General features: G+C 36.5%; 1 protein-coding gene across 1 annotated transcript in view; it reads left to right on the top strand.

Annotated features, from left to right (window-relative positions):
- The first annotated feature begins 6,186 nt into the window (after positions 1 to 6,186).
- The window catches only part of LOC121969826 (vacuolar-sorting receptor 3-like), a 43,924-nt gene continuing 32,237 nt past the window's right edge, over positions 6,187 to 17,873 (top strand). The window contains exon 1 of the mRNA XM_042520086.1: positions 6,187 to 6,570. Within this exon, the coding sequence (XP_042376020.1) occupies positions 6,273 to 6,570 (298 nt within the window). The 5' untranslated portion in view covers positions 6,187 to 6,272. The remainder of the gene's footprint in view (positions 6,571 to 17,873) is intronic.

Below are 17,873 nucleotides of genomic sequence, written 5' to 3'. Positions count from 1 at the left end.
TACGGTTGGGGCATTCTTTGTTGTCGTTCAACACCCTGGTAATCTCTTTATGGTGGTCCATTCGGTCGTTGGTAATGTCGATAATTGGGTGACAATGAGCACCGATGGAATCCTTGGTTGGCTGCTTAGCGATTCCCTAGATTGTAACAATCCTCGGTATTCGACCAGTGGCATGTGGAAAACCTTCATGGAGCCCATATATAGGACTCAAGATATTTTGCTCGCTTAGCCTCCGCGTGTTGTACGGTGTGGGGCCACAATTCTTAATGATGAGGCTAAGGGCTCGCCTGAGGTTCTTTATGTGGCATAGATGGTGGCGCTTGATGCTCAAGAATCGAGGTCGATGTGAGCGGGGTAACTCCTTTCTTCTGGGTGAATTACACCTCTTCAACATTGATATACTCGGTCGCTCGGTCAAGTAGATGATTGAAGTCTCTGGGGGGCCTCTTAATTATGGAGCGAAAGAAATTGTTGTCTGCAAGCCCTTGAGAAAAGGCACTCACAAGAATTTCCTTGGTGGCCGAAGGGGCATCCATAACTACCTGATTAAATTTTATGATGTGGGCCCTTAGCATTTCTTTAGGCCTCTGTTTGAGCGAGAAGAGACTCAGGGGGTTTTGTGGTAACGACGGCTGCTAGCGAAATGATGAGGGAAAGCCTTGTGAAAATTCTTAAAACAACAGATAGATTCAGCTAGCAATCGCTTGAACTACCTCTGTACCAAGTCAGAGAGTGCAGTGATGAACACTCGACACTTTACATCGTTCATATACTAGTGAAGGAGGGAGGTGCTCTCAAACTTGAGGAGGTGATCTTTAGGATCAGTTGACTCTCCATATTCCTCTAATGCCAAGGGTTGATAATATTTTGGTAGCTTGTCTTCCAATATCTCCTGGGAGAACGACATACTTGCCTGTTCGGGGGAGTCATTGACTCTCAGGGCTTTCCCCTTGCGTGCATCCCACACGGGCACATCCTTAGTAGACAACACCTGGGGTCGTTCCTCTCAGCCCATTTCCTCGAGCGGAGTGCAGAATAACGTGCTATCGAGGATGGTGACACAGGCGATAGGTCGATCGACGAGATGGGTGGTTATACAAACCTCACCTTTGGTGGAGGAACTGGCTGAAGTCCAGCTAGGCCTCCTACTCGGGTCCTTCAATATGAGGAGTTGTCCTGGATGCAATCAGATTGTGTGACAACGTGCTAGCGATGACTCCTTGCTTCTGTTGCATCATCTTTTGAGCGGGGGTTGTGACCAGCAGCTCAAAATCTTATTGAGACAAAGTGAGGGTAGTGACTCGTCCGACTTCTTCCATCTCTACGTTTTAGATTCGGGTGAAAGTTTCCACAAATGATGTCAAATTTAATCCTGTCTAAAAACTAGAAAGATGGTGTGCTGAGTAGGTGACGATGTGGTTGACTGGTAGAAGACTTCACGAAGGAGAAAAAGATGATGAACTGGAATAGGAAAGGAGCTCCGAGTGACTTTCTCTTCTCTACACACACTCAAATGAGCCAATAGAATGTTAGTGCCTAAAAACTAGGGAAAAGGTCCTTGGTGTAGGTCCTTCGACGCTCAAATTAGTATAATGCCTAAGCAGACCAATGGAGAGAAGAATAGTAGAATGCGTACGCGTAAGTAAGACTACTGTAAGGCATGCTTACCTTGCCAACTGAGAGGGCCCCCTTTATATACCATCTCTTATAACCTTCGTAATCATGAGGTTGTAGAGAAGGTCAAAGGTTGTTGAGTAAGGGAAGACATACAACCTGGGTGATGTACAGTAACCATCCGAGGAATCTTCTGTTACCTATATATACACCTCTTTTGTCTTTTGTAACTTACGTCATTATTGAGGCGATTAAAGGAATATGTTGTCATTGTAAAATACCGAAAAATGGCGAATATTGATAAGGAAATTTTCCGAAATTTTTTAGGAATTTTTCAGGAATTTTTCGGAGCTCGTATGGGCAAGTTTATGGGGATAAAATTTGAGCTTCGGGAAAGCCTATTTAGGTTACTCTATTTGAGTGAGGAAAAGTTTGATTTCTTTTCCTTTTTGTTTTTTTTGTTTTTCTTTTTCTTTGGTTTTTGTTTTCTTTTATTTCTGCCCGTGTGCCGAGCGGTTCCACATCGCCGATCCCTTCTCTTCTCCACCCGCGACGCATCTCCTCCCTCTTTCTTCTCCTTCTCTCTTCTTCGATCGCGCCACTCTCCTCTACCGATAGCCACCCCTCGTCGGAGCGATCCTGACGCCACTCCTCCTTCGCCACAGATCCCCTCTCCTTCTCCCCTCCAGCGACATCGATCCCGAGCCCTAGCGGCGGCTGCCGCCACTGTGCCCTACCGACGCCACCATCTTTGTGCCCTAGCGCCGGAGACGCTTGAGCGACCGCCGGCCGAGCCGCGGTTTCCTCTGCTCTAGCTAAGCCACCGCCGCCATATTCGGCCAATTCCGTGCCCTAATTTTGGGTTCACAACCGCCGACGCCGAAGACTTCTCTTCTCTTCCTCTCTGTTGTGCCCAAGAATCAAAGGAGCGTGCCCTAGATTTCATCTTGCTGCGGATCTGAACAAAATAGCAAGGTGAGTTGGGATTGTTGTATGATCCGTTTGAATCCAACAGTGATTCCAGCAGTGAGGTTCGGTTCTGCAGGGTTGTGCGCTGTGGGGAAATTTGCAGCAAGGAGGTCTTGCTATGGTATATCTTGTTTCCAGCCAGCAATCAGCTCATCGTGTTCTATGTTCAACAATGACTGAGCTTGAGGTATGGTGTAGGAATTTGGATACTTATTATAGTTTGATGATCATGTGTAGATTAATTCTTATAGGTAGGATGATGGAGATAAGATTAGAACTTTACTCTAAATAAGTAGTGGGAATTTTATTTAGCTGTTCAGAGAATATTAGCTAAATAAAAATGTATATATATTGGTGACACAGGACTTTAACGGGAGATGAGTATCTCGACAACGGATTTGGACCGGATACGATCCTTTCTATTCGAGGCGGGTACCTCTTAACTTATCTTTTATGATATCGTCATTTGGATATGCATAGTACTTTATACCTTCAAGCAATGAACATGTTTGTTTTTGGTATGTCACTGTTTGATATCCATAGAATGTTAGATTTGTCGTCTGTGAAGTATCCGTACTTATATCTCGTGATTTGTTACCATGAGTATCTTAGTTTCTAGAGTGGCATACCATGCTCTACTGAGATTAGGACTAGGTTCTGGATTTTATTTCTGGCAGGTGTATCTAGAATATCTGATACTTAGGTTTTTATACCATACCTGGCTTGTGTACCTCTATTTGTATATCATACATGATTCGTGTACCTAGACTTTGATTCTTTGATCTGGGTATATTGTTGGTACATATGTTTTGGAAGGGGGATAGGTTTAGGATCTAGGTTGTTATACCACAGAGGACCTGTATACCCTAGATCCGTGGATTTGACTCACTGATACCGTGGGACCCATATTATATATATATGGATATGGTTATGTTGATCAGTTTATGACTATGCTTAGTGTCATGCATCATGATTTGCATGCTGCGCGATTGTCTGCTCCACTATGGTTGAACACATCGCAGTTACATGTACTGCACACACCACCACTCATGGATTTGTGGTATATCAGGCAGGTGTGTGGCGGTTCTGCTGTTTGGCTCCGTTGGTCATATGACTCAGCGTGGTAGCCGATGGTCGATTCCTTCTGTTTGGCTCGGCATTTAGTGTAGCGATATAGTAGCCGTGACGGTGGACTCGCTTGTCTCCGTTGGTCGGTGACTCGGTGGTAGCCGGCAGAGATACCTCCCGTCATCGTGTACCGGGAGGAGCTGCCCCATTTATGATTTGGGGTCACAGGACAGAGTATCGACAACATCCGTCCACTCGGTCACTCATCGGGGGCAGTGACGCAGAGTGCACAGTTGTCATAGCCCTACCCACTCGGTCTCACCATTTGTGTGAGATGGTGACTGGCGGGGGTGACCAGACGCATCATTAGCATCATACGCATTGATGCATTTATATTCTTATGATTGTGTTTCCTGATTGGTTGCTGCATTTTGGTTGGATGCATATTTTTGACCTGCATACAGGATTATTGACACTTTCGGTTTGTCGACCCTTTTGTCTGGATAGGAGTTCCTGGTGAGTACAGCTTCCTCAGTTACCTTTCAGTTTTACATATTCCCTATATATGATTAGGAAGTTGTATTCCATGTTTGTTGCTGTTAGATATATCTTACTACTCATGTCCATTGGTATTCGCTGAGTTGTTGAACTCACCCCCGTTGACACTATCTTTTCAGGTACCAGGTTATTTATGGTGTCGCTTGGAGCATCCTGTCTGCTGGTCCCCACATCACATCAAAAGACATACCTCCGTTTTATTGTTATTTTATCTTGGTATATGAGATGTAAGTATTTGGCTTTGTGTGATCCGGTTTTTGTTTCCGGGGTGTTGTGTTGTTGTGTAGTGTAAGGCTAGCCGGCTAGCAGTGTGTTTTTCGCTGTATGGACTTGTCTTTATGTATTTTTCGCTGTGTTGATTTTTGGATATAATTGTCCAGCCGTGTATGCTGAGATTATTAACTGCGTGGTTGTGTGTAAATTCCAGCCGCCTGTGGCTGAGGTATATTATGTCTGTAGAAATGCTTCAGATTGTCACCGGTACAGGGGAGGTGCTGCCGAAATTTCTTCGGACATGGACTCCTCTGGGGCGTGACAGTCATAAGTTGTCGGTTGATGGAAAATGCAATCACCTTCGAAGAAGGTTCTAGCGAATGCTCATATTATAATAGAGGAATATTCTCTAACAAACGGTTATTATTTTGACAGGCTGTTATGATTCTCTAACCATGTTGTATGTTGAGTGTATCTCGACCGGATCTATAAACTGGTCAAGTGTATATCTGTCCTTCCCTTAAGCTACTCAATTATGCATTGGGCGGTGTTGGAGATATGCTCTAGAAGTAATATGAAACTAAGTCTCCTAGTTTAGGTTGGTTATTTAGCCGACAAACCATATACTAGGATACTTGCCTCTAAGGAATGGGGAATTGAGTCCCTAGAGATTCAATCAGTACTTTAAGCTGATCGTCCATATGAGAGAAGACTTTCCTTTGAATCGAGAACCTGAGATCTGGAAGTCCGATCGAGTTTATAAGAAGAGTTGCTTTACATTTATCTTTTATAAGTATATGAGACGGGCATGTTGAGCAGTGTAAATCTGACCTGAGCTATTAACGACCGATTATATGAAGGATGACTGTATGTGAGAAAACTCATAGGATCGACCGACAGTATGGTCGATTGGTCATATATTGAAAGACTTGTACTGAATGGGAAGTTGGATTCTCTTATTTTGGCTGGACGTATGATCGGACGGATCTGTAGTAAGTCAAACATCCATTAGACTCGGTCGGCTATGGACTGCTTAGATGTATGATAAATGTTTTAATACAAGAATGTGGCGCTAAGTTTCCTAAGTCCGAGCGGCTCATATGACAACCATCCTCGTACTAAAAGTCTTAGCGTTGTGTGAATAAGAAAACCTCGTGGAGAATGACACGCTGACTGTCACTTAATATTGACTTTGACTGACACTTTACATTGACTTTGACTGTCACGTCATCTTTGAGTTTGCCCATAACATCCTGTATTAATATACATAAAAAATAATTAAAAATATGAAAAATATTTTTAAAATGGAAATTAGATCATAAATATATAAACAAATAAGTATACTAATCAAAGCATGTAAATTTCTGAAAATTAAAATTGAATCCAATGGAAACGCTAAACAATCGAGTGAAAATGACTTTATAAAAGTCTCACATATAGTTAACTTTTTGTTGATTTATCTAGATGATCATCTTTTTATTAAATAATAAAAATTGGTTAAGTTTTTATTTAAAAGTTTTAATATTTTTTATTTTATTTATTTGATTTTAAAATTGGTTATTCAAAAATTAATTAGTTTAATTAAAAAAAATTAATTTAGTTGGTTTTAACCAAATGCTCAACTTTTCTTTTAATTTTACTTTAAATTCCATGAGTATAAAGAAAATAAATTATCTAAGTATCACACAAGTAAGAGTAAAAGTGAATACATATCAGAGCTTGCGAGCGCTTCCGTGGAACTGGATAAGTCTGATTAAAGCCTGATGCGATTCCTCAAAGCTCGTTTAATTTATTTATGTTCAGATCACGCGAAGCATTTAGAGAGAGAGAGAGAGTAAAGAGCGAGAGAAATGGGGCGATGCAGAGGCTCCATCCTAGGGCTTCTGTTCTTGGGGCTTTGGGTGCCTCCGGTGTTGGGGCGATTCGTGGTGGAGAAGAACAGCTTGATGGTGACGTCGCCGCCCGACCTCAGGGGGAAGCAAGACAGCGCCATCGGGAACTTCGGCATTCCGCAGTACGGCGGGAGCTTGGCTGGCGCAGTGGTGTTTCCCAAGGAGAACGCCGGCGCCTGCCACGAGTTCTCGCGCTCCGATCTCTTCAAGTCCAAGGCCGGGGGGCTTCCCAACTTTATTCTAATTGATCGCGGAGGTAACTTGAATCAGTCCACTTTTTCGACCGCACTTTTTCATTGATTTCTGGAAATTGTGTGTTTTTTCCCACTGTAATAAAGAGGAATCCGTCGCTGTTTCTGGGTTCAAGGAACTCTAATGCGGAATGCAGTGTTTGACACTGGGGTAACTGAAATCAGTCCACTTCTCTGACGCACTTTCTCATATATTGCCGGAAATTCTGTGCCCTTTCTTTTCCCACTGTAATAAATATGAACGTATAGTTGTCTGTCGTGGTCAAGGAACACTAATGCCCTATGTCGTGTTTGACACTGGAATTTATAGACATGTAAACCAGTGGGGTTTATGAGAAAAATTAAGGAGATGGGATGGCTTTTAATGATACAATTCTTGTTCCGTATAATTTATTACAGAAAAATTTCTAAATACAGGACCATGAATATAAAAAGGTTGGTCTAGAACCAAAATGAAAATTGTGTTGATTTGACGTCTTCAGACGATCTTCAAATGGTTCATCTTAGAATCAAAAGGTGGAGGAAATGATAGACCAAAGGAGTACAAAAAACATAGTTTAATTGGAATAATGGTGAAGGAATGCCTCACAATTTTCAATAAAAAAAGAAACCAAACACTAAAAGTCAAGGTATAAAGTTTCAAGCCGTGTTGAGCTGCTTGATTGATTTTTTTTTGTTTTTTGTTTTTACAATTTGTTGGCATACAAGACTTAGTGACATGAGGAAGAGCATAAATTGAGTGAGACTATGTAGAATGCATACTGACAAGGAATTTAGGTGGCAACAATGTGATGAAGGAATTGAGTTGTTAGAGAAATTGGGTGAGCTTAGTGGAACGTATCGAATTGGGAAATTGGGAGGGGAGTCACTATTGCCTCACCAACATCATTATTTTGGTTATTGGCTCACTAGCTTTGGCATCACCTTCAAGCATCGCATCAAGATGAGGAGGAATGTGACGAGAGTTAGATTACACACACACTATGTATGTATGATTATATGATCATATACTTTGTTTTTAATTATAAATGTATGATGCTATATTTGTTAGTAATGAAAACTAATTATAAAAATATCCATCCTATTTATTAGAATAATTTAGCGCGTGCACACACACAACTTGTTTGCAAAAGAAAAAATGAAAATGATTAGGCACACATGCCCTACTTTTTCAAATCCTAAAATAAATAAAAAATTATAGGAAAGAATTACTTAGAAAATAAATAAATCAATCTTCTATGTGGGAAATAAATCAATCTTCCCAAATAGAGTGATTTGCACATACTCCAACAAATATTCGGCTAAATATTCCAACACTCCCCCTCGTGCTGGAATGTAAATGTTTATCATTCCTAGCTTGTATACTGTGTTTTTAAACATTAGCTTATGAAAGCTTTTTGTTAAGATGTCCGTAGTCTGCTCCTAAGTTGGAATGGAAATCATGTGGATAACCCCTTTGTCAATTTTTTTCTTGATGAAATGATGATCCACTTCTACTTGCTTCGTTCTATTGTGATGAACTGGATTATGAGCAATGCCAACAGCTGCTTTTATCGCAACATCATAGGAGAGTCATTAAAGAACTTCAATTTTTTTGGTAATCTCCTAAGCTATATACATCCCCTCACATATCCCGATGTAGTATCCTGAAGTTGATTTTCGGTCCATAAAGGAACCTGCTCAATCAACATCAGTATAAACTTCTACCATCTTGTGTTCTCTTTTCTTGAAAAATAAACCCATCTCTTTTCTTGAAAAAGAAACCCATTCCACGAGTGCCTTTTAGATATCTTGGAATTCTGTAGATTGCCTCAAGGTGCCTTTCCTTAGGAATATGTATAAATTGTCTAACAATACTTATTGCAAATTCTATGTCAGGACAAGTAGGACAATATGTGATAGGTAAATAAGTTTACCTACAAGTTTTTGATATTGCTCTCGAATAACCACCTTTCCACCTTCAAACCCAAATTTAACATTAGGTTCCATAGTTGTCTCAGCTAGTTTGCATCTCAACATCAATGTCTCCCTTAAAAGATCAAATATTTATTTTCCCTAAGAAATGACCATTCTGGCATTACTTCTAGCTACTTCCATACCTAGAAAATATTTGAGAGTACCTAAATCTTTTAATTCAAATTCATTTGCTAGATACCTTTTAAATGATTCTAACTCGATATGATCGTCACCAATAATAATTGTATTATCTGCATATACTATAAGAATAGCCCTTCTCCCATTCTTAGAATGTTTGTAAAATAGAGTATAACTCGAATGTGCTTGCAAAAATCCTTTATTGACCCTTTACAACTCGAATAAACTTTTCAAGCAATTCCTTTGGAGACTATTTGAAGCCATAAAGTGATTTTCTCAATTTACACACTAAATTACCTCTTTTTTTTTCAAAACCTGGAGGATGATCTAGATATACTTTTTCATGTAAATCTCTATTTAGATTGACATTTTTTATATATCTAATTGTTAAATGGGTCAATCAAGTTATGCTACTAGAGATAAAGAGAACTCTAACTAAATTGAGTTTAGTCACAGGAGAAATTATTTTCATTTAGTATAAACCATAGTGAAGCCTTTAGCAACGGGCCTTACTTTGTATCGGTTAATACTACCATCAACATCGAAGTTGACTGTGAATACCCACTTGCATCCCATTGTTTTCTTTTCATTAGTTAGTTTGAAAATTTCCCACTCCAAGGCTTCCATTTCTTCCCAATCTCCACTTTGGATCTCCAAGAGCCTCCTTGATATCTCTTGGTATCTTAATTTTTGTCAAACTAGTGGTGAAGGTTGAAGACATAAGCGATAGTTTCTTTTTTTTTTTGGATAAGTAAAATAGTATAACACAAATCAGGAGTACAAGAATTGGCCTTTAGGAGCTACTTATGACTGACATAATGTCAAGTTATATTCCCATTGACCAATATTCATGAATTTGCACACTCCTAAAAATCTTCTCATTATCTAATTGTCCCTCACCAAAGAAACTACTATTTCTAGCTCTCCATACATAATGTATCATAGAAGACAAGGCAAGATGACGACCTTTGTCGACATCCTGCTCCCATAACTTGTATCATCCGCCGATATGTGGACATCTCGTGTCGCATGTGAAGTCAGTCTCTAATCCACCTCCATAACTCTGCTATAGGGCATCCAAAGAATAGACGCTCTGGTCTTCGGCACCTATCTATAGAATGTGCACTGTCAATCCTCCATGCACTCTTTTTGTCTCTAGTTGAAAGACGCCTCTGTGCCAACATCCAGAGGGTAAGTGTGTGATTTGGCTGTACATTGGTCTTCCACAAGACCCATGGCTTCTTAGGACTAGGATGCCTAAATAAGTCATATGCTCGAATCACATTGTCATCCCTAGCAAACCAATCTGCTAGCCTCTGTTTTGCAGCCTCCGGTGATCCAGCAGTCGATAATATAAGATCCCGTATATGTAGAAAATGCTTGATTTGAGGGGATTTGTGTGGGCTGCTTCCCAGGTTCATGTAGGTGACAGTTTCTCATATAATATTGTGTACAGGATTTTATACCTTTCTTGAAATTGACAAGTATGTCCAGATCAGAGCTCAAGTCCTCATTCACTTTACTATCAGAGGCTTGATTCTTTCATGAATAAGCAAGCAGCTGAGGGACTTTAGAATTTTTCTTCTACTATTTTCAATCCTTATTCTAATTGTGGCATTATAAGCTTATCTATATTAGGTAAGGAAGGTGAGGACATTATTAATGGTTGAGGACTAGGGTCTCGCTAAGACTTCTTTTTTTAGAATCTCCCCCTGAAGGTGGGACTTAGGGAAAAATGGTTCATATTCATGAAAGGTGATATCCATTGACACAGACATTTGATGAAGTGAAGGTGAGTAACACTTATAATGCTTTTGTGTGGGAGAATGCCCAATGAAAACGCAATTATTGATTTTGGATAAAGTTTTGAACGGTTTTGGGAATAAACATGAATAAATGTTGTACAAACAAAGTTTTTAAGGGAAAATAAAAGAGAAAGAACAGAACAATGGATAGGTTTGAAGGAGAATAGACATAGGCTTTAGTTTGACAACATTTGAAGGCATAGAATTTATAAAATGCGAGGCAGCTAAGATGGGTTCACTCCAAAGATATTTAGGAACATACATAGTGAATATAAGGGCTTTGGCAACCTCAAGAAGGCGACAATTTATTCTCTCGGCTATACCATTTTTGTTGTGGTGTTTGATGAATGATACTATTAGTTATTAGATACTCTCCTAGGTTGGATTTTAAATATTCTATTTTAGGACTTTGATTGAGGTTTGAAATTGATTTTGTATAATAAAGCAAAAGTTTTAAAAAAATTTTACGGCCTCTCATTTTTCTTTAAAAAGATAAACCCAACATATTGTTGTGTGGTCATTAATAAATGTAATGAACCATTTAGTACCTATGATATCTTGTACTTGTAAAGGCCCCCAAATGTATGGATGAGTTTCTTTGTATGGTTTGATTGGAAATGTTGTTCGTGTGGGTGTGACTGATTGACAAATCTTACATGTAAAAGAATTGAGATTTTTATTGATAAATAGATGTGGAAATATATATCTAAAATAATGAAAATTAGGGTAACCTAACCTACGATGCCACATTATTACATCCTCATTTGAAATAGAGGAAGACTATTCTAAAACATAGTAGCCTGCTTCTCCACACGATCATCATTCTCAAAATAGTAGGTTCTACCATCCTCTCTAACAATGCCAATCATCTTCTCCAATACCTACTCTTATATTTGACAAGACGTGATAGAAAACTTAGCAGAATAGTTAAATTTGAAATTAGTTTGCTAATTGACACCAAGTCTGATCCTAACTTAGGAACATAAAGTACAAAATGCAAAAAAGAGAACTTGAGAAACAAATAGAGCTTTTTCCAGTCTCTTCTATTTGCTATTTTTACCCTAGAGGTCTCATAACATGTAAAAAAGAGTATGATTTGATGTACTAGAATCAAATATCTAAAGAGTTTGATTTTGTACGCCAAGAGTCATTCCTTAATGAGCAAAATTGCTTACTGTAGTATGAGAATTTATATTTTGTTGATTCAACACAATTGCATGAATTGATCCTTGTTTAAAAACACTTTAGTGTTGGTTGATTTGTTAGACTTCTCCTTTACAGTTGTTTGAAAACCCTGGATTGTCTCTATTACAATTGTTTTGCATATTTTCGTGGAGGTCCCAACATCTTTCTCGAGTATGATCGAGTTTATTATAGTGAGAGCATCAATGATGCAAATTAGATTACTGATCTCTAATAGGTCAGCTAGCATTTCTTTTTGTAACAAATGTTGGGTTGTCTATAGATCTCCCATTCACAAAAATTTCACGTGATTCCTACGTGCTTCATGTCACATTTCTTCAAAGGCTTCTCCAATTGGGGGAAGAGGTCTTTGACATCGTCTACGAACCTCATCAAAGTTCCTTGTTGATACCAATTAGAAACTCATATAAACTTTCCTTTTTTAGGTATCTCTTAAATTTCATGTTGTCTGCTAAATCACTCTAATCTACCTTATAGTGCATATCTAATTCTGCTAAAGTGTTCCCAATGCATTATAATATTCAGTGATGTCCAAATTACCTTGTCAGATGTCCTTGAGTTTATTCTTTATCTCAAAGTCTTATGAGACACATTTTCAAGATTTAAATAATTCTCCTTGACTATATCCCAAATTACTTTGGAGTGTGAAGGAACAAATATGTACGATTGATATATGGTTCCATTGAGTTAATCAGCCATGCTTATTAAGTTCCTAAGCAATAACCAAGTCTTTATCTCACTATTAAATTTAAATTCGATATATTCTGTTTTTATTTTACTAAAGTTAAAATCTTTAACTTTTAAGATTCGAGCTTAACATTTACTTCTTCACAAGTTCCATCATCCAAAACAATGTCATGTGCAAATAACATGCATTATGGTAACTTATCTTGGATGTGCTCATAAATAGTGTAAAAAGATATAAATTTAGAGTTGATCCTATGTCCATAAATAGTGTAAAAAGATATAGATTTAGAAGTGATCCTTTACATAACCCTATTTTTATTGAAAATAATTTAGTTAATTTGCTTGAAGTCTTTACTCTTGTCGTTACATCATCCTTAATTGTCTCAATATATTTTATGCTAAAACTTTTCTTTTCTAGAATTTTCTATATAATTTTCCTCATGATTCTGTCATAAGTTTTTTTCCTACGTATATGATGTTACTCTTGCTTCTTTTCTCGACACTTCTTAAGAAATTGTCTAAGAAGATATATAACTTTTATCGTCGAGCTTTTAGGCTTGAATCCAAATTGATTTGCTATCATCTTGGCCTCTTTCCTTTATTATTTTTTCCATCACTTTTTTTTTGAAAGTTTTGTGGTATGGCTCATCATCTTAATACCTCTATAATTTGTGCAATTTTGTACATCCATTTGTTTTTATATAGGGGACTAAAGTAGTTACCCTATATTGATCAAGCATTTTTTTGTTTTCAATAAGAAAGGGAAATTCAATACACGAAGCTCTCGTCAATGCGGGGTCTCGGGAAAAGGTCTATTGTATACAATCTTACCTTACTTTGTAAGAGGTTGTTTCTGAGACTTGAACCTGTGACCTCACACAACAATAACTTTACGGTTGCGCTTAGGCTCTTCTATTTTATTTATTTTCAATATTTGATTAAATAACTTCGTAATTCATTCAATATTCGACTTTCCTAGCACTACCATACCTTTATTAGAATATTATTTGGTTTAAGTTTTTTCATTTTCATCTCATTTAATGTTTATTCTATTTTTAAATTTGAATTCTCCAATAAAAATTAAATTTGTATAGTATTCTCTCAGTTACTTAAATTACCTAAGCTAAATTGGTACTGAAAAAGTAAAAAATATTTTTTCATCGCTCTTTTGTTTCTTCATCCTTCATTAGTACCCTATATATTTATCTTTAATCTATCTTGTTTGGGTAAGATCTTTTGTTTTCTTTTTCTCGCTTTAGCTATTATAAAGATGTCCCTTTCCTCTTCTTGTGTATCAAGCTATTGATACAAATGTTTGAAAGTCTTATTCTTGGCTTCACTCACTACTTTCTTAGCTTCTTTCTTGGCTGCTGCATACTTTTTAAAATTTTCTTTGTTCTTACAAGTGTACAATAACTTATATGCAAATATTTTTTTTTCAATTTCTTTTGTACTTCCTCATTTTACCACCAGGATTCTTTATTTGGTGCTGTCCTTTCGACTCACCGATTACGTTCTTGGTGACTATTTTTAAATTTGGCATCACTTGATTTCATGTTGTATTCGAGTCACTATGTATTTCTCTTAATACTTGTCCTACTCTCCTTAAATATATAACACTTAATGCCCCAAGTCATGCCCATTTTCCTTCTACTGATATTATGATTGAGGCATGTATTTAACACCACTAATTTATGTCGGGTGGTTAAATTTTTTCAAGGGATGGCCTTATGATCTTTATAATTTTTTTTCGCTGATCACAAGAAAATCAATTTACGAATTATTATTCTCACATTTAAAAGTAGGTGTTTTCTCATTTCTTGAAAAATATATTAACTATTATAAATTCATATGTTGTTGCTAAATCTAATATAGTTTTTTCTTTTTTATTTCTTGTTCGAAAATTATTACTTTCATGTGCCTTTTCAAATTCCTCATTTTTTACTACTACATGTTCATTTAGATCTATTAAAATCTTCTTAGTTGTTGGAATTTTTTTTGTGCTACCTCATTTATACCTTTCAGAATCTATGTTTAGTATATTTATTTAATCCTATGTGAGGTGCAAGTATACTAATTACATTAATATTATTTTTTCTATCGCTATCGTGTGAGCTATCATCCTATCTCCCTCCTAACTATTCATAATTTGTTATTTAATTAACCATATGATAACAATACCTATTCTATTTTTCGTTTTACTTTTTTTCTGCGTATTATAACTTAAAACTTGAGTTCTCTATTATTCTTCTCCCTTACCCATTTTGTTTTTGGTAGATATAAATATTAATTTTTCTCCTAATTATCGTATCTACTACCTCCATTGATTTGTTGATGAGTGTTCTTACGTTTCATCTTCCAAATCTAAGACAATTAATATTTCTATGATGTTTGTTCTTATCATACATAGGTTGTTAGAATGCTTGCATATTTAATATTACACCCTAGTTCTCATGTAGACGTAACAATTCTTGCCAAGACACTGCAGTAGGATTCTGTGATGCATTCCTTTAAGGGAACAACATGACATTAGTACAATGGTTTGATGGATCCATATATAATATTTGTCTATGTTTTAATGTTAGCTGACAACTTAACACAATCCTCCTCTTTTATTTAGGGTTGGGATCGACCATGATAAAATTTATTCGCCATAGGCGAAATTAGAATTATTAAGCGAGGGAGCCATTGGGACCATTGAAGGAAATTCTTGTCATCCAACTTGTGATTTGTGACCTGCAATGACGATCCTTCTCCAAAAGGCTGTGCGTACACATCTTTATCCATGTTGGTCTTCAAACTCATCATTCTAATATCAACATAGAAGAGGAAGAAGAATTCTTTTTTATAGCTTCAATATTATAAAACTCATTAAAAAAATATTCATCCAATTCATTAGAATAATTTAGTAATATATATACAACTTTGTCTCCAAAAGAAAAAATGGAAATCATTTGGCATGGAGGCCAAAATCTTTCAACTGCCAAAAGAAAGAAAAAAACAAAAAGGAAAAAGTTACTTAGAAAAAAAATAAATTAATCTTCTATAAGAGAAATAATTAATCCTCCAAAATAAAGTGATTTGCTACCTACTCCAATAAATATTTTGCTGAATATTCCTATAAATATTGTGCTGAACATGTAAAAAATTATATATACTTTAAATTATATAAATTGATACAACAACAATCGAGTCTTATCCTACTAGGTGGGGTTGGATATATGGATCCTTTTACGCCATTGAATTCTATCTCCTACTATATCATTATCTGTACTTAAATAAATTTTATCTTATTTTATTATTGCTAACCAAGTCTTTTTTGGTCTTCCCTTTCCTTGTTTGATATGCGTGTTTGTCATAGTTTCACATCGCCTAACTAGCATTTATTGGCCATACATGCCCGTACCATTTTAAACACGTCTCGGAGTTTTTTCTTAATAGATGCAACTCCGGCTCTCTCTCTAATGCTCTCATTTCTTATTCTGTCCATTCTCGTATGTCCACACATCCACCTTAACATCTTTGTCTCTGCAACTCTCATCTTCTGTTCATGTGCTTGAGTTATAGCCAACATTCAGTTCCATATAACATAGCAGGTCTAACTACGATTTTGTAGAATTTTCCTTTAAATTTTAGAAGTACTTTACGGTCACATAAAACACTCAACGCTTTCCTTCATTTTAACCATCCTGCTTGTATTCTTTGTAAGATATCTCTCGCAATACCTCCATTGTTTTGCAAAAATGATCCTAAATATTTAAAGCTCTCGGTTTTGGGCAACTCGTCATCTTCTATCTTAACGATTGTTTCATTATGTCTAATATTGTTAAACTTAAATTCCATATATTTTGTCTTTATTTTACTAAGCCTAAAACCTTTCCCTTCTAGTGTTTTTCGTCAAGATTCTAGTTTAGCATTTACTTAGCGTAATTCATCTACCAAAACAATATCATCTGCAGATAGGGGTGTCAATTCGGGTGGGTCGGGTCGGGTTGGGTCGGGTTGAGTTTTTTTTTTTTTTTAACCCAACCCGAACCCGACCCTACCTAAATCCGAACCCGAACCCGACCAACCCGATCAACCCGAACCAGACCCATATAACCCGAAAATCCGATTCAAAACGACTTTTTTGGGCTATTTTCCCTATAATTCTTCACTTTTATCTCAATACTCCATCATTATCATACAAATATACATAAAAACATCTAAATTTTTAAAATAAAATTTGATTTAACCCTAAAAAAACCCACAAAACCCTATATTTAAGTCAACCCGGGTCAACCCGAACCCGACCCGACCCAACCCGAAAATTTTTTACTCTCCAACCCTCCAACCCGAACCCGAAAATGCCCAACCCGAATCTGATTTTTTTCGGGTCGACTCGGGTTGGGTCGTCGGGTCGGGTTCATTTTTGACACCCCTATCTGCAGACAACATATACTACAGTATCGTGTCTTGAATGTGTGCAGTGAGTTTATCTATAATTAGTGTAAAAAGATAGGGACTTAGAGCTGATCCTTGATGTAATCCTATCTTTATTAAAAATTCTTCAGTTACTCCGTGTCTTTACTCTAGTCGTTACATCCTCGTACATATCCTTAATTAGTTTAATATATGTTATGCTAACATATCTTTTTTCTAGAATTCTCCATATAATTTCTCTTGGGATTGTATCATAAGTTTTTTCTAAGTCAATGAATACTATGTGTAGATCTTGTTTTGCTTCGATATTTTTCAATTAATTGTCTAAGATTTATAATTTCTATTGTCGACTTTTCAAGCATGAACCCAAATTGATTTTATGTGGTGTCCTTCCTTAATTTTTTTCTATTACTTTTTCCTAAAGTTTTATGGTATGACTCATTAGTTTAATACCTCTATAGTTTGCACAATTTTATACATCTCCCTTATTCTTATATAAGGGAACTAGATTACTTATCCTCCATTGATCAAATATTTTATTTCATTTTCAATATTATGTTAAATAATTTTATAAGTCATTCAATACCTTGCTTTCTGAGGCACTTTCATACTTTTATCAGAATATCATCTGGTCTAACGGATTTTCCATTGTGTATCCCATTTAAAGCTTGTTTTACTTTTGATGTTTTGAATTCTACGATAAAAATTTAAATTTCTATACTCATTTAACCTACTTAAATTACCTTAGTTAAGTTGGCCACCTAAATCTTCATTAAAAAGTTGATGAAAATACCTTTTCTACCACTTTTTTATTTCTCCATCGTTTACTAGTACCCTATTACATTCATATTTAATACATTTTATTTGGACAAGATCTCTTGTCTTCCTTTCTCTCACTTTAGATATCTCTTTCCCCTTTTTTTTATCCAATTTTTAATATAATTGTTCAAAAGTTTTATTATTTGCTTCATCCACTACTCTCTTAGCTTCTTTTTTGGCTATTGTATATTTTTTAAGTTTTTCTTATTCTTACAAATATATAATTGCTTATAAGCTATTTGTTTTTTCTTTCACTTTCTCTTGTATTTTCTCATTCC

Source organism: Zingiber officinale, chromosome 4A (genome assembly GCF_018446385.1).
Source record: "Zingiber officinale cultivar Zhangliang chromosome 4A, Zo_v1.1, whole genome shotgun sequence".
Classification (NCBI taxonomy): Eukaryota; Viridiplantae; Streptophyta; class Magnoliopsida; order Zingiberales; family Zingiberaceae; genus Zingiber; species Zingiber officinale.
This window is presented reverse-complemented; position numbering and strand designations above follow the sequence as displayed.